At 41.1% G+C, this 15,020-nt stretch overlaps 1 protein-coding gene across 2 annotated transcripts in view; it reads right to left on the reverse strand.

Moving 5' to 3' along the window:
• itga11a (integrin, alpha 11a) overlaps positions 1-15,020 on the reverse strand; it is a 110,831-nt gene that overhangs the window by 62,486 nt on the left and 33,325 nt on the right. For both annotated transcript variants that reach the window (XM_033625262.2, XM_033625189.2), the window contains exon 2: positions 8,097-8,211. In XM_033625262.2, the coding sequence (XP_033481153.1) occupies positions 8,097-8,211 (115 nt within the window). The remainder of the gene's footprint in view (positions 1-8,096; positions 8,212-15,020) is intronic.

Genomic DNA, 15,020 nt, shown 5'->3' on the forward strand with positions numbered 1-15,020 from the left:
TTATGACCTTTCCTCAACTTGGTAGCTCTATCAGTAGTCATGGACAGAAACTGTCAACAGACCTGACAAAGATGTCTCTACTTCTTGATGTCTCTGATGCCAAAAACTGAAAAAACAGTGATATTACCCATCTCATCTAAATACCACATGCTTTGGTATGAAAGGAATATCTTCTATTCTATCTAATTTCTCAGAGAAGTGTTCTTCTACACATGCAGTTTTAGTATCTCAAATACACATTACACTACTCTCTTAATGTGGTTCTCAAAGCATTTTGAATTTAGCCACATGCCTGTCTAACTTCAGGTCCGGGTCATAAAAAGCTTTTTTTTTTTTTTTTTTTTACAGAGTCACTTTCCAGCTGTGATCCTGTTCCTATCCAAACACAGAGCTGAGGGTTTTGAGAAATCAGACAGCTCTGGAAAAGTTGACAGCGCTGCAGTCTAGCACAGATGCTCGCAGGCAACATCAGAGATTGTAACAATTTAAATTCCCTCAAAAGCTCAGCTGAGGTGAAACCACTTGAGGGGAAAATGGAGGTTAGAAAGTTAAAAGGCATAAATGGTCAGGGACGTGGACTATCCAGTTCAATTCACAATAAGTGTATCACTCACAACACAGTTTTCTGACTGACTAATCTAAGTGCGTCTACGTCACATTTGTACATACATTGAATACAAGCATCAGAGCACACAGACCCAGACAATCAGCAGAAATGCCCCCCTGAAGTGCTGACACTTGGTGTGCACATGTTCTGCTGTAGAGCTGCTGTCTGGCACTTCAAAGATGTCTTTTCATTCACTTGAGACAAAAAAAAGAGCAGATTTTGTCCTAATCAGCACAGATCATTACCTCATCAACACATTCATCATGTAGAAAACAAATACAAATCCCTCTAAACCTCTTAGATGGCACACATGAAAATGAGAGACATGTGGAGTCGAAGGCATCATTTCACCACAATAAAGCATTGCTAATCTGGTACCAGTCATGGAAAACAATGTACTATGGTACCAAAATACTCTATTAAAGTATAATTCTGAGTATTTTCATTGTGTGCTACTTTATACTCCTTTGAGGGAATTCCTGTTCTATTTAAACTTCTTTACTCCACACATGTATTTGTCAACTAGACTCACTACTGTCGCTCCAGATTTTACTTAAAAACATGAAAAAAATTACATTATTATACTTAAATTTACCAAACTTACTCTGTATAACACTCAACAGAACTTCTGTCATAATGAGGTATTTTTATATTTAGGTAAAGACCACTTTATTTCTATTTGCAGTATTACATTTACCAGCATGGCTCTGTACTGGGGCCTCTCTGTCTTTCCTAGGCCTACGCAGAAAGCCTAAGGCAGAGAAAGCACACCTCTCTGCCCTCAACGTGCCTACATGGAAAGCCTAAGGCAGAGAAAGCACACCTCGCTGCCCTTCAACGTGCCTAAAGATGCACCGATCCAGCTTTTGCAGTTTTGATACCGATCCCGATGCTGTGGCTTTGAGTATCAGCCAATACCTGATACCGATTGATGACTACACGGTTCCTAAGATAAAATGAAACAGGATGAAACAGATTAATGCAATGATGAACTATTTACTTTTAACAAAAAAATAATAATTGTGCAACAGCAGTTGAAATAGTGTGAAATACCTCCACACAGCAGATTCTCTCCTTCGCTCCCTGACGTATGATGTAGCTTGCGTCACAATAGATTTAAAGGGAAAGGATCGCCTCAGGTATAGGTTGCATTTTCCGATACCCGATCCATCTATTTTGATGATATCGGGGCCGATATTCGATCCAGATATATCGGATCGGTGCATCCCTAAACGCATCTACGCATAAAGCCTTAAGGCAGAGACAGCAAACTTTACTGCCCTTCCATGCGCCTACATGGAAAGCCTAAGACAGGAAGAGCAGCAGCAAAGACCAGTTTGGCGTTCCTTTTGTGTGAAAATAAAAATCGTGTATTTGTTACCTCAAAATGAACCATTTATATCTACATAGGGAGTGGATCCTCTTCCAAGGCAACCGCCATGTTGCACCGCCCTGTTTCTACAGTAGCCCAGAACAGACAAATCAAACACGGTCTCTAGGGCCATTCCAATGTATGCATTAGCCATTGTAGTTAATAGTCCCTCCGTGACAAGCGAAATAGCGTCGAAAAAACACCAAATTTTAACTTGAAACTGCTTTATTCAGTGTTTCTACTCTATTGACTCACTGGGTTCATTTGTTTTAGAGAGGAAGAGATCTTAACTGATAGTTTGGGTCCTAGAAAAACCTCCTGAACAATGAAAACTTAAGGAACTCTAACCGAGAGCTCACTGTTGGGACATGGGAGAAGTTTTGGCTGGTTGCAATCTGCAAATCTCACTGCTAGATGCCACTAAATCCTACACACTGTAAAGAAATAAAGAATCTAAATACTTCCTTGACAGCTGTCTGATAACAGCTGGATGCTCACATCCTTCAGCCAAGCGAACACTGGTGAAAGATAACACTCTCCTGAGCAGCAATATCTTTGGTTTAGATGTTTGGATGTGGATGAAATAAATTTAGTCTTGCCAAAATTAAAAACAACATTATTTCTGAATCATCTTAATGATCCTCTCACACTCAGTAACACGGTGTTTTCACATCTCCCTCAGATCCTGCAACGTTCCTGAGTCCAGCTGAGGGCTGTCAGATTAGGTACACACACTCCCACAGATACACACACAAATATACTGTACAGCTTGAGTTTGAGCATGCAGCTGTGAGTCCACATACCCACACCTACGCACACTGCTGCACTGACCAAACAGTCTTTTTAAAAACTAAAACTCCACTGGATGACTAAGTCGTCTGTCGCGGAGACAGACGAGTCATAACCAAGGTGTAAAACAAGTGGGAGAGTCACACTGTGGTTCACAGTAGCTTCAGTCAGACAGTAAACTGAGAAGCCGCAATAATGAAACAACACTTAAAACACTGTTTAAATATATAAAATAAAGGAGACATTTCCAGAAATGTTTTTTTGCATGAATTAGAAGACTTTCCACCACATTAGTGCTCTTCCACACCACCACTGTTCCACTGCTTCTGAATAAAGGCACTTTTATACCAGATGTACGAACACCTAATAAAGATGCCAAAATCCCAATCCCTGCAGCTCCGTTTGGCTGGACGCTGTTTGCACAGTCTGCACTGTTCTTCCATGGCAAATGTTTTCACCTTGTTCTCAGACATTTACCTCAGTCGAAACAGTGTCTCCGGTGACCTTTATTCCACATAAATCAGCTTCATCAGACCCATGCAGCTCTGGTAGACATGGTTGGCTGACAGCGGCTCCGAACAGTAAAAAAAAGTTGGATTTTACAGTGACATTGATATTGTCGCTGACATGCGCAAAGGAAGACTTTGACTTCTGGCAGCGCTTGCTAGTTTGTTACTTCACTCTCCTGTACACCAGGAACACACAGGTTTGCACTCCCTAACCTCTCATCTAAACCTTAAAGGATACGCCTAGTCATATTTTATATTTTCATTATTGTTAATGGAAAGTCAAAACCTGCAACGTGTCTCAATACTTTCTGACTCCAACCCAGTGTGTGTGGTTCCGGATGAAGGTGTAAATCTTTAAAAATGGGTCACAAATACATTTAAAGGCACTGTGGTTTTTGCCAAACATTACTCTCATCACAAGCTAACCATGCATCTGTTGAGGATTATTTTTAGCCATAGATTTGTGAGTATTTTTGACAGGAGTTTCCTTGATTGACTAAATTATCAACTACATGTTCATTACAATGAAGTAACATGTCACCTTAGTGTCAACAGTGTGGCTCATTGATGGAGTTTTAATAGCTTTTGGACAACTATGGCAGCCTTTGGCACAGAAGAGTATGCCCAACATGCCTCAGCTACACAGACATCATCAGTAGAATCAATTCATTGTTGGGTTTGGTGTTTTAATGGGATTTGTTGGCAATAAAAAACCTGAGCCTGCACCTGATTCCAACCTTAAACCTAAAACCAACCTCTGAAAAGTCAGGTCCAGCTAAAATGCCATTACTTTCCAAAAATGTCTCACGCTCCTGCTCTGAAGCTCAAATTGGATCACATAGAGAAATCAATATAAGAGCACATCTGCGCACACACACACACACACTGGAAAGCTCTCAATCAGCTTCTGTAGTCTCTTTTTACTTTGAGGTTACTAACAGACATTGTGATCTGTGATATCAGCCAACAGAGTGATTTAATTGCCAAGTGCAATATTATAAAGCTTCATTTGTATGAACATAATACTCTCTCTTTTCACACACACATCAGGCAATATAGGCCTCATATGTCAGGCTGCCTGAGGATGACGGAGGATGAATACCTCGCCAAGAGGAACAGTAAAATGGGACAGTGAGCCTAGGGCTGTATTTTCTGCAAAAACAGTGGTTGCATTATGTTGGACGACCAGTACTTAATGTAAAAATGAGAATCATACCATCGGGCTGTTAATGACTATAATGGCCGATGAATTCTTAATGAGACATAACTGAGTTGTACCACAATGTTGTTGCAACAATTACAGGATTAGGTATAACTAATGATGCTTATGTTACACTTATACTATGACTGATGTGTTTTCTGAGGTGTCACCTCTGTGGTTAAGGTTCAGAGTTTTTGACTAGATAGCTTTATTATCACTAGCTGGACACACATTCATCCTGTAGAGCTTGCATCAAGTTGAAGTTAGTTTAAGGTTGATTGTTGAACACATTCTTGTAAGACAATGAAATATGATCCAAAAAGTACAGATCCATTTGAATTTGCTTCCAGTGCCAAAAGGCTGCACAGCAGTTTCTATGAGGAGGGATTTTACAGCTTTGGAAAGTCGGCACAGCAGTAATCCTTTTATATTTCGTCACAATGGTCATGAAGGAAACAGTAGCACAGTGTTCATGTTACAAAGTACCACCAAAGTTTGCTTGTATGTGTTTTATTGGCCAATGCAGTGCTGCTCCGGATGACGCTGCATTGTGTTGCTGTGTAAGTTGAGCCAGGTTTGATTGTTTTGCCAAATAGAAATAGCCCTGCAATTATTTGCGGAGGTCTGTCTGTGTCTGCATGAGTGAGGGGGCTGCATTTCTTCAGTGTCTGTCTGGACACAGCCTAAAACTGCAGACACACCAGACCGACATTTAAGAACTAGTGGCAATGAAGGCCGGCTGTTTCACTGATTCACATTGCCTGTGACTGCCAAAAGGTTGCACGTGAACACACCACAAAGACACGGATGTTCCGCACCTGGGTGAGAGGAAACAACTCTCCATACCAGCAGGTGGTGCTACTCTGTATTACTAATTCAAAAAGGGAAACCAGAAGACCCAGGACTTTCAATACAAACTGTTGTTATGATATATATTTTAAACAAAGTAGTGTATGCCTGCTATTTTCACACCACTCTATCTAACCACCTATTGGTCTTCAGTTGCTTCAGTCCAGATGGCCATGTCATTGGTAAAATATTTGTGAACTGGAATGATAAAATGAGATGAAGATGGAAAATGAGAGTCTTCTGTTTGTGAACTCTTGACTTTTGCTTGCTGTCCTTATTTCTGTTTCTCTTCACGCACAATGATTCACTTAAACTAAACAGCAAATCAGAGATTTCTCTCACCAAGTGGCTCCGTTGCTGACTCAACATGCTAAAGTGGCCGAAAAGCTGCCGACAAAGGCTGGCAAGGGATGACTAGTCCCAGTGGTGCTGGACACACTGCAAAAACCAGGGCCACAGACACTTACCGATGGCCCCACATCAGCCCATTGGCTTGGTGAGTCAGGGCCTTGGGACAACTGAAACTGTGTTTATAGTTAGGGAAAGATGAGGTCATTTTTAGTTTAACTTTCACGGTAAAAACAAATGGTGGCATGGCGCTGCAGTGGTTAGCACCTTCACCTTACAGTAAGTGGGTTCTGGGTTTGACAGAGTTTCACAGCTGCCCTGTTTGGTTCGGTTCAATTGAACTCAAGTTCGTTTGCCCCCTAAGTGCAATTCGTTTGGGCAGGTGTGAACACAGCAATCGCAGTTAGGTGCACACCACAACAACCTGACCGAGACCTTCTTTAAGAGGTGGTCTCGGTCTGTTCACAAACAAACTCTTGTGCGGTTCATTTGTGGTGAGAACGTATTCCGACCTGGATCTGAACCAACTGCAGTCACATGACACATTGTTTGGGTTAAACATGAGCATGTTACAGTCCTGGAGGATTATTAATGTGCACCTCCTCCTGTACTGCCTTAATATGCACATTCAGCACATCCAATGCATCAAAACACTGTTTTCTAGTTGGAGCCACGCCTCGTTTTCAAACTGTATGGTTTGACTAAAATGAACAATGACAGCAATATAGTCCACGATGAGCAGCGCTAAAATCAACCTGCGTAGTTGTCCCTCCATTGTGACATTAGAAAGTGTCACATTTATCTTGCAAGTGTACTCTTCTTCAACGTTTTGTTTACTTCCTGGATTTTTCCCACATGGAAATTCTGACCAATCAAGAGCAGCTTTCTCGCACAAGGCATTTGATCTGGTCCACTTGTAAATGCTCCCGTGAGAACATGAATCAACTCTAGGTAATTATACAACTTAACGACAAAATTAGTCCCTGATTCAGACCAAAGCAAGACAACTCTAGGTCTGAAAGCACCCTTAGTGACCAAGAGTGTGAATAAATATCTGTCTCTATGTTTCAGTCCCTATGCTTCTGGCGTGAGTCTGGTGACCTGTCCAGATTTTACCCTGTCTCTCACCCAGTGTCAGCCAGGATTGGCTGCAGGGTTGGAAATTCACTTTTTTGTCCATTTGCCACTGTGGCTGGTTGATTTCGGATTCCACTAACCACTCAATACATTACCACCGTTTTTGTGGCTGGTGAATGAAGCAAATCTAGCAGCCACTTGCATATTTTACCAGCTTTTGGTTGGTGGCTGGTGCTAATTTCCGACCATGATTAGCTGACGCCAATAGGGTAAATACCCTGAATAGGATAAGTGGTTACAGATAATGGATGGAGGGATGGATGGTTAAACAAAGCTGATTATCAAAAGGAGGCAAGATGCAAACAATGTTCCTGGTCTCATGCCTGTACATCAAGCATCCACCCTAATGAATGAAGCCACTTAGAGGGGGCACTCATTATTCACTTATCAACTGCTTAAGGTCTCGTCAGGACATTGCAAACGAAGTTTGCTTTAAAGCATTTAAACAAAAGACCAGCCCTATCATTTTTCTGGTGAAGCCAGTCTGGAAGCCATCAGAGAGGAAAAAAAAACATAAAAATAATTAAAATATATATCAACAGAACTAATGATTTACACTCACACAAAGACACGCGCACACACACACAGAAGCGCAGCTGGAGCTCGACATGGTACTTGCACAGTGTTTGCTACCAGACATAATTTTGGGATGCCAGAAACTAATTTTGGCCACCACACGGTGCCAGTTGGCCTAATAATAGTGTGCATCAGGAGTCAGTTTGTGCGATGAGGTAATGTGATGAATGTGAGGTATCCAGCTCAGAGCTACAGTTTGTTTTGCAAGCACAAATTAATGGGAGGAAAGCTTGCACACCGCAGGAGAGGTACAGTAGATCACTATCTTTCCGGGGGAAAAAAAACCTCACTGCCAAGTCAGACAGTCTGTCAACACTGCTGCTTGTCGCTTGTGTTTTACAGTCGTAATATAGTTGACCTCTTAATCTCAGCCATAGATCACCAGGGTAAATTCTGGCTTCTTTGCAAATGCAAAAAATATACTTCACAGTACAAGTCACTGATATTTTATGTCATAAAATATAAATGATAGAAGTGACACTGTAATCCAAGCGGTTACTGTGGTGTCAGAAGCCTTAAAAATGTCAAATACAGCAGTTTTTCCAGTTGCCGAAATCAACTGATTCTCAAGCACACAGTGTTTACCAGGCTGTTTGGTCAGCAGGCACTGATCAGCAGAATTAAACTTGAGTACTTCACAGGTGCAAATCATCAACGTGCTATAATATTTTGCATCAAAGCAGAGTATAAATCATATCAGCCCCTTACCATTTCTCTCCTCCAGCGGCCACGTGTTGCTGCACAGTGTATCCAAATTGGGCTTGTTTAGGGCCTTTGATGATCCTGGCGTTCTTTGTGTCGATATTGAAGCAGTCATGGAAGCCTTGAAAGAGAAAAGATGATTTTCATCAGCACTGGTTCAAGAGGATGTCCTTAATGACTCGTAGTTAAATACCTAGTTCTGTCGCATCAGCAGAATTTAAACAGAACATCCATGGTTTCAGTGCCACGTGGTAGTATCTCAGAAGTTTTATGGATGTCTGTACTGCAAGAAACATTTACATTAGCATTGGTTAGACCAGACAGCATCTGGCTTTAGATCAACAAACAGCTGCAGACTCATCCTTCGTCATCATTAAAATAATCTCTTCCCTGTGCCTTGTCTGTTTGTCCCCCTGGGCCAGTCTAAACAGACAATTCTCATAAAGACAACAAATATTAATTGTATTAGTGTCGCAGAGCTGCTGAGCAGACACAGAGGAGTTAAGCAGCATCGTATCAACATGGCCACCTAGACGACCAATGTTTTACTTCCATAAGAGCTCTTTGAAAGACACCAGTCTGGGATAAAACATAAAACAGGCCTAAACATGATGTAAGAAAGATGGAATATCTTTGCTTTACATTTCAACAGAGGAACTATAAACTATAAACTATAAATGTCCTTCCACATGAAAAAAATAGAAAACACCTGCACCATATCAGTAATGAATACAGTGCAACTGCAAATACAAGCTTGGTAACGAGACTCAGCAAGGAGTTTTGTTTTGTGTTGTAGTTAATAGATGGTGAAGTGTAACCTGACAAGTTGTCAGAGGGTAAAAACTAAAAGCTGCCGGGGGACCTGATCAAAGCAAATCTGTTTTCCCGATTGTGTGCTTAAACTTCCCTTACATCTCTAGACAGCTTACCAGGTGGCAGAAACGAGCAGCGAACACCTGTTTTCAATTAAAATACCAATCAGAGAAGGTATGTTTTTCAGATTTTGCATGTCACCATGTTACCCATTAGGCTTATTAATGGCGATAGCATTATGTGGCTTTTAAATTTCCATCAAAAGAGTATATAAGGACACTGAGGTGATGAGATTTGCTTCCTGGCTTGAGAGAAGGGGAAAAAACGTAATCGTCTGCCACTCCGACTTCCTCTCGATCCATCTCTCTCCGTTCATCTGTCTTCTACTTAATCTCCTGCTGATCTCTGTTTCACCAGTTGCCAGAGTTACTGTAAATGTGCGTGTGTTGATCGATGTTGCTCCATTGATGTTTCATCTCAATGTTGACCTTCACACCAGAGCTCATTAATATTCTAAATCCCCAAAAATACCAATTTAGTTGGGGAGCTATTATATATCAGAGCAAAAAAAATGCACGGAGAAAATGGCAAAGGAAAGTTACCAGGAAAAAAATGCAGGCATTACACATTTCTGCAAACCACAAACACATTACATTTGCACATTTCATACATATCATATTGTTTCTAAAGTGATGTAATATATGAGCTGACTTTGCCATAGGGAGGTGGAGGGGACGGTGCATGGTGTGTCACCAAAGCGAGATGCCTGCCAGACTGCAGGCCACTCTTCACATAGTCATAGTTGTGTTTCCAGCAGTGTTTTAGGCTCCAAATGTGCATTTTGTGGTGACCTGTCAGTGTTTTCCAGCTGCTTTTTAGGCTCCAAACAAGGGTGATTTGTGACAAGCTGTCCTGTCAGATTTATAGACTCCAAACAAGGGTGTTTTTTAGTGACCCGCTGATTTTTAGGCTCCAAATGTAGGTGATTTGTAGCAACCCCTCAGTGTTTTTCCAGGTGCTTTTTAGGCTCTGAATGGAGTTGTTCTGCAGTGACCCATCCGTTTTTTTCGGCTACTTTCTAGACTTCAAACAAGGGTGTTTTGTAGTGACCCATCAGTGTTTATCAAACAGTTTTTAGGCTTCAGATGAAGGTGTTTTCAAGCGACCTGTCTGGTTTTTTTTTTCTGGCAGCTTTATACACTCCAAACAAGGATGTTTTGTAGCAACCCATCCGTGTTTTTCCAGCGGATTTTTATGCTCCAAACGAAGGTGTTTTGTAGCAACCCATCAGTGTTTTTTAGCAGCTTTTTAGGCTCCAAACATAGGTGTTTTGTAGTGACCCATCAGTGTTTTTCCAGCAAGGGTAGTGGCAAGACATTGCTGCTTTTCCAGCCAGGACTGTGCCCCCAAAAACCATTTTAAGACAAAATGTGATCTTTTCCTACCCATAACCAATTGATTTTTGTGCCTAAATCTAACCACGTTAACCAAGTGTTGCTTCAGTGTATCCGCTACATACGCTACATAATAACGTACGTATCCATGGTTTGCAGAAACTTACAATGCCAACATTTTTTCTGATGACTGTGTTAAAAGTCAAGCGGATTTTATGCTTGCTAGACACAGAGGTTTGTTTTGGAGGAGTTGAAGATTACTGTTAAAAAAATAAAGTGTTTTCTCACAGTTTGAGCTGCACAGCTGAGCTGAAAGCACAAAGGCCTCTGCTTTTAACCACCACTGACCCCCCGACTTCTTACATCTCTGCGGCTCTTGTCCACACACTGTGGGCTTATTCAATCCCTCGCCCTCATGCTTAACCACCCCTCTTCCCATCTGTGAGGCTCCGGGGTCACGTCAAGTTAAGTGAGGCCTTTTTTTCCCTGTGAGGGGAAATTCAGTTAAACGTAAACAACAAGGTGAAGGAATGCTCAACAAAGTTAAAAAACATGTAGAATTCAAATTAGCCTCTAACAAATGACAGCTGATGTCAAATTCAAGACAGTCGTACCCAAGGTCAATCACGGGTGGAGCTTTATGATTTTTCATTGGCAGGTATTAAGCTGTCTCTGCATGTCTAATGAACAAAAGTATGTGCTTGTGCAGGTAAGAATATTAAATGTATATTAATAAAGAGAAGTGTGTTATTACTTCACTGTTATGCAGAGAAAACATTGAGTCTCTTAATACGATTACTGTTGACCTGATATTGTTGCTATGTTATCCAATAACCCTATTAATTGTGAGTATCGCATCTGTTTCCACTTTTATCCCAATGATACTCATCTGCATTGCCAAGATAAATCGAGGAGCCCAAGTTACCCACATTACGTAACCGTCTAGTTGATGTCAAGAACTGTATGTCCCAAAACCTCCAGAATGTAACAATGTGTACCAGGCTGCCATTAGGAAAACTATAGCTGAGTCTTTTAAACATACCTCACAGAAGCTGCTTGCTTTTCTTGGCGATCCATGAACAACAATAACCATTAACAATTCAGCGTCAGTGTGTTGGTTTGGTGCTGAGTCAAATACAAAAGCTTGTTGTGTAGCAGTTTGTGGTTTGACTGCATAGCCGACCCCAAGCCAGATTTTGCTTTGGAGGCCCCAGAACTGCTTGTGAGATGGTCAATGGCTTCAGAAACTCCTCCCCCCACCCCCTTTCTGACATCTGGGGGGCTGCGTCCAACAATTTTTGTAACTTTCCAAAACCAATCCAATGGCTTTATGCAGCGATCGGCCAGCTGAGCAAAGTAAGAACTATTTGTAACACTTTCCATAAGAACAAGTAAAAAAGTAAGGATGCCTCTCAGGACACTATTTTTAAAAAGTGCAGTGTTATCCTCATATATAAAAGATTATTACACCTTCCTCCTCTCTGTGACAGCCTTCAAGTGTGGCCCTCTGGAGCAGCTATAAATACTTTTAGCTTCCGATGTGGTTGGACAACACGTCCTACGGACTACTTCTTTTCCAGCATTAAAAGAACTAGCCCGTGCCTGTGTGTATTTGTTGAGCTCAAACTCTGACTGATCTCACAACCGACCAGAAACTCTGATTCTGCCGGTTATTTCCTTCTGATCTGTCCTAAATCCTCTTGCCTATCTTCATTTATGAACTGATTCATGAAGCTCTGGCATACATGCTAATTTTTTGATTATGAAACATTTTCAACTCCCAGACAGATCTTTGCATCAATTTGTGCTGGCACAGGCAAAGTCGCGTCTAATCCCAACTTACATTGACATGCCACCTCTACAATTGTCTGTGTTTTGTCTGAACACACAAATAACTAATAGTGGATCTTTTTAATGTCTAAAAGATCTGCACAGTTTTCTGAGTGAACAGTGGGATCATACTCACAGTAATATTCAGGGTTCCCACACATTTTCAGGGGCAAAATTTCAAAACTTTTCCATGACATTTCAAGGACCCATAATAACACTGTCATTTCAGAAAAACACGCACTTCACTGTCTGCTGCACTTGCCGGCTATTGCACATCTCGATGTTGATGCTGACACGATACATCATGCAGCTCAAAGTTGACGCATATTAGAGGTATGTTATGTCAACGGCTAACTTACAGTGAATGAATTCACTGTTATGTTACATTACATGGAAGGTTATAACAATCAATTTCATTACAAACACCAAATTCTATGAGTTAGGGGTGTCATCCCCTCTCTCAATCCCTATTTCATGCTAGAGTTTCCTATCTAAAAGAATTTTTTTTTTTTTTTTAGATATTTTTTTGGCCATTTTGCCTTTAATGGACAGGACAAGTAAGTGTGAAGGGGGGGTAACATGCAGCAAAGGGCCACAGGCTGGATTCAAACCCAGGCCACTGCAGCAACAGCCTTGTACATGGGGCACCTGCTCTACCACTAAGCGACCGACGCCCCTATCTAAAAGAAATTCAATAAGTTTTCCAAAACTTTTAATAATTTTTCTAATTCCATGACTTTTTCGGTCCTGAAAAATGAGATTGTGAAATTCCATGACTTTTCCAGGTTTTCCATGACCGTGGGAACCCTGACTATCGTGTTACACTGAGATGAGGACAAAACTCACCTGCACTTCAACTTAGAGATAAAATTCTGGTGCTCCAGCTCTGGCTGAGGATGATTGTTGTTATGACTTCAATACAAGTAAGCCAATTTTAAACCATAAAGGGTGACAGGACTGGGTCAGCAATAGGGTTAGCGGCAGAATCATGTTTTACTGCGTTTTTACTGCACGTGAAATAAAAGACTCCCATTAGTATTTCTGCCTTATAAAACAGTAGCTCCCAACTGGTCGGTCACGGTCTAAAAGTGGGTCATGTGTCCATTCTAAATGGACCGCAAGTGACTCGCAAACGTGCCAAGTTGGTAAAAAAAACACACTTTATATTTAAGTACAGTGAATTTCCAGCACAGAGCTTTTATTTTGAAGTGCCGTTTCTTGCTGGAGAGTGAGCGACTAACAGATAACTGCTTGACAGAGACAGTAAACTAGCTTGACGACATGGCCAAATGCAGGTATGACGCTGATTATATTTACTGTTTGGTCCTTGAACTAATGACGAAGGAGAAATCTAGACCAAGTGGCTGGACCAGTTAGGAACCACTGTTATAAAAACATGACGTTATCTCTAAGTCAGGATGAAAAGTGTCAAAAATTCTAAAATACAATACTGTATTGATACATTAGACAGTATAAAATAATAGACGTAGCCACAGCGCATCGGCCATTAGCTTGTAGACAGCCATTTTGAAGCCTTGAGTTCAGCATTTTAATCGTCACAATCTTGTTTTTTTGGAGAAAGAAGTGACCATCTTTGGACGAGAGGGAGTTGTAGAGGAGCAAGGAGTGGCTCTGACTCGCAGACAGCCTGTCACTGAAAATAGCCTGCCCTTAGTTATGTATAACTTATAAGCCTTAATAAAATGTAAACACATGAGTTATACAAATATTCACCCCCCATACAGGTGTCATAAATATTGAAATTAGCTGTGGAGAGCTAAGAGTTTTTGTTAATAGGCTGTGAACATGTTTATTCTGCTGTAGAGTTGGGGATTTTAACATGGGGGTCTGTGGGGATTTACTCGCTCTTCAAGCCAACCTCAAGTGGCCATTAGAGGAACTGCAGTTTTTGGCACATAAGCATTGGCTTCATTTTTCAACGCCGGAGGTAGCCGCTTGAGTGATACAGGGTGCAGCTGCACCTCAACTCAGCTTTTTGTGTGTAACACAGCAGACAGAAATTATTTGTTTGGGTGAGGAGTTGTTTGCACTTTGAAATGCAGAGGAGAGGTGACTTATTGAGCAGCTGTATTCCCTGATGAAAAATGGTCCCCCGACAGAAATGTGAAGCTGTCTGCATTCCTTAGATAGTGAATATTTAGAAGTGTTAATAGGTTATCCAAACAAATAGCAAACCAAATATCTGTTCCCACTGTTTCTCAGCAACTGTTCTCTGTAAACTTAAGGCTGAAATTGAGGGTTTTGGGTAACTGCAGTCAGTGTCACAACCATCCCAACCACAATGTTACCACAGGACATTATGTGAATGGAGTGACAGCCACAGAGTGAATGAGTCATTCATCTCCCAAGTCTGTCAAGTGACCAGGAGTATATCACACCTTGATTGGCGCAAAAGACCATTTGTTCTGTTTCATGAAAAACCTCCATTAAAATAAATAGCAATCTCTACCAGGCAGGCTCTTCATGTAAATATTGACTCATTCTCCACATTGCTCATTTCCTGTTGTATGAATGGTTCACATGTTCAGCTGGTGTTTGATCCTGTCTTTCAAACATCCTCTGAAAGTTTCTGTTTATCTAGAAACATAAAAGGGGTGACTGGAAATAGATTGCTGAGAACAGATAGGTGTACAAAAAATAAACAGAAATCAGTGGGTAACTCTTGACAGTGTGGTGCAGCATAAATCATTTTACAAATGAAGGGCAGTGAGGTGTATTATTTTGAAGTCATTATTGTTCAGATGAAGTGCATAAATTTTAACAGTTCTGGTAAATAATAAAATGCTAGGATGACTTCTAAGCACTTTAAATACATTCCCAAAGATGCAATCACAGAAGGGCTGAAGTCTGACCATGAGCGAGAGCTATGACA

Source organism: Epinephelus lanceolatus, chromosome 2 (assembly GCF_041903045.1).
Source record: "Epinephelus lanceolatus isolate andai-2023 chromosome 2, ASM4190304v1, whole genome shotgun sequence".
Classification (NCBI taxonomy): domain Eukaryota; kingdom Metazoa; phylum Chordata; class Actinopteri; order Perciformes; family Serranidae; genus Epinephelus; species Epinephelus lanceolatus.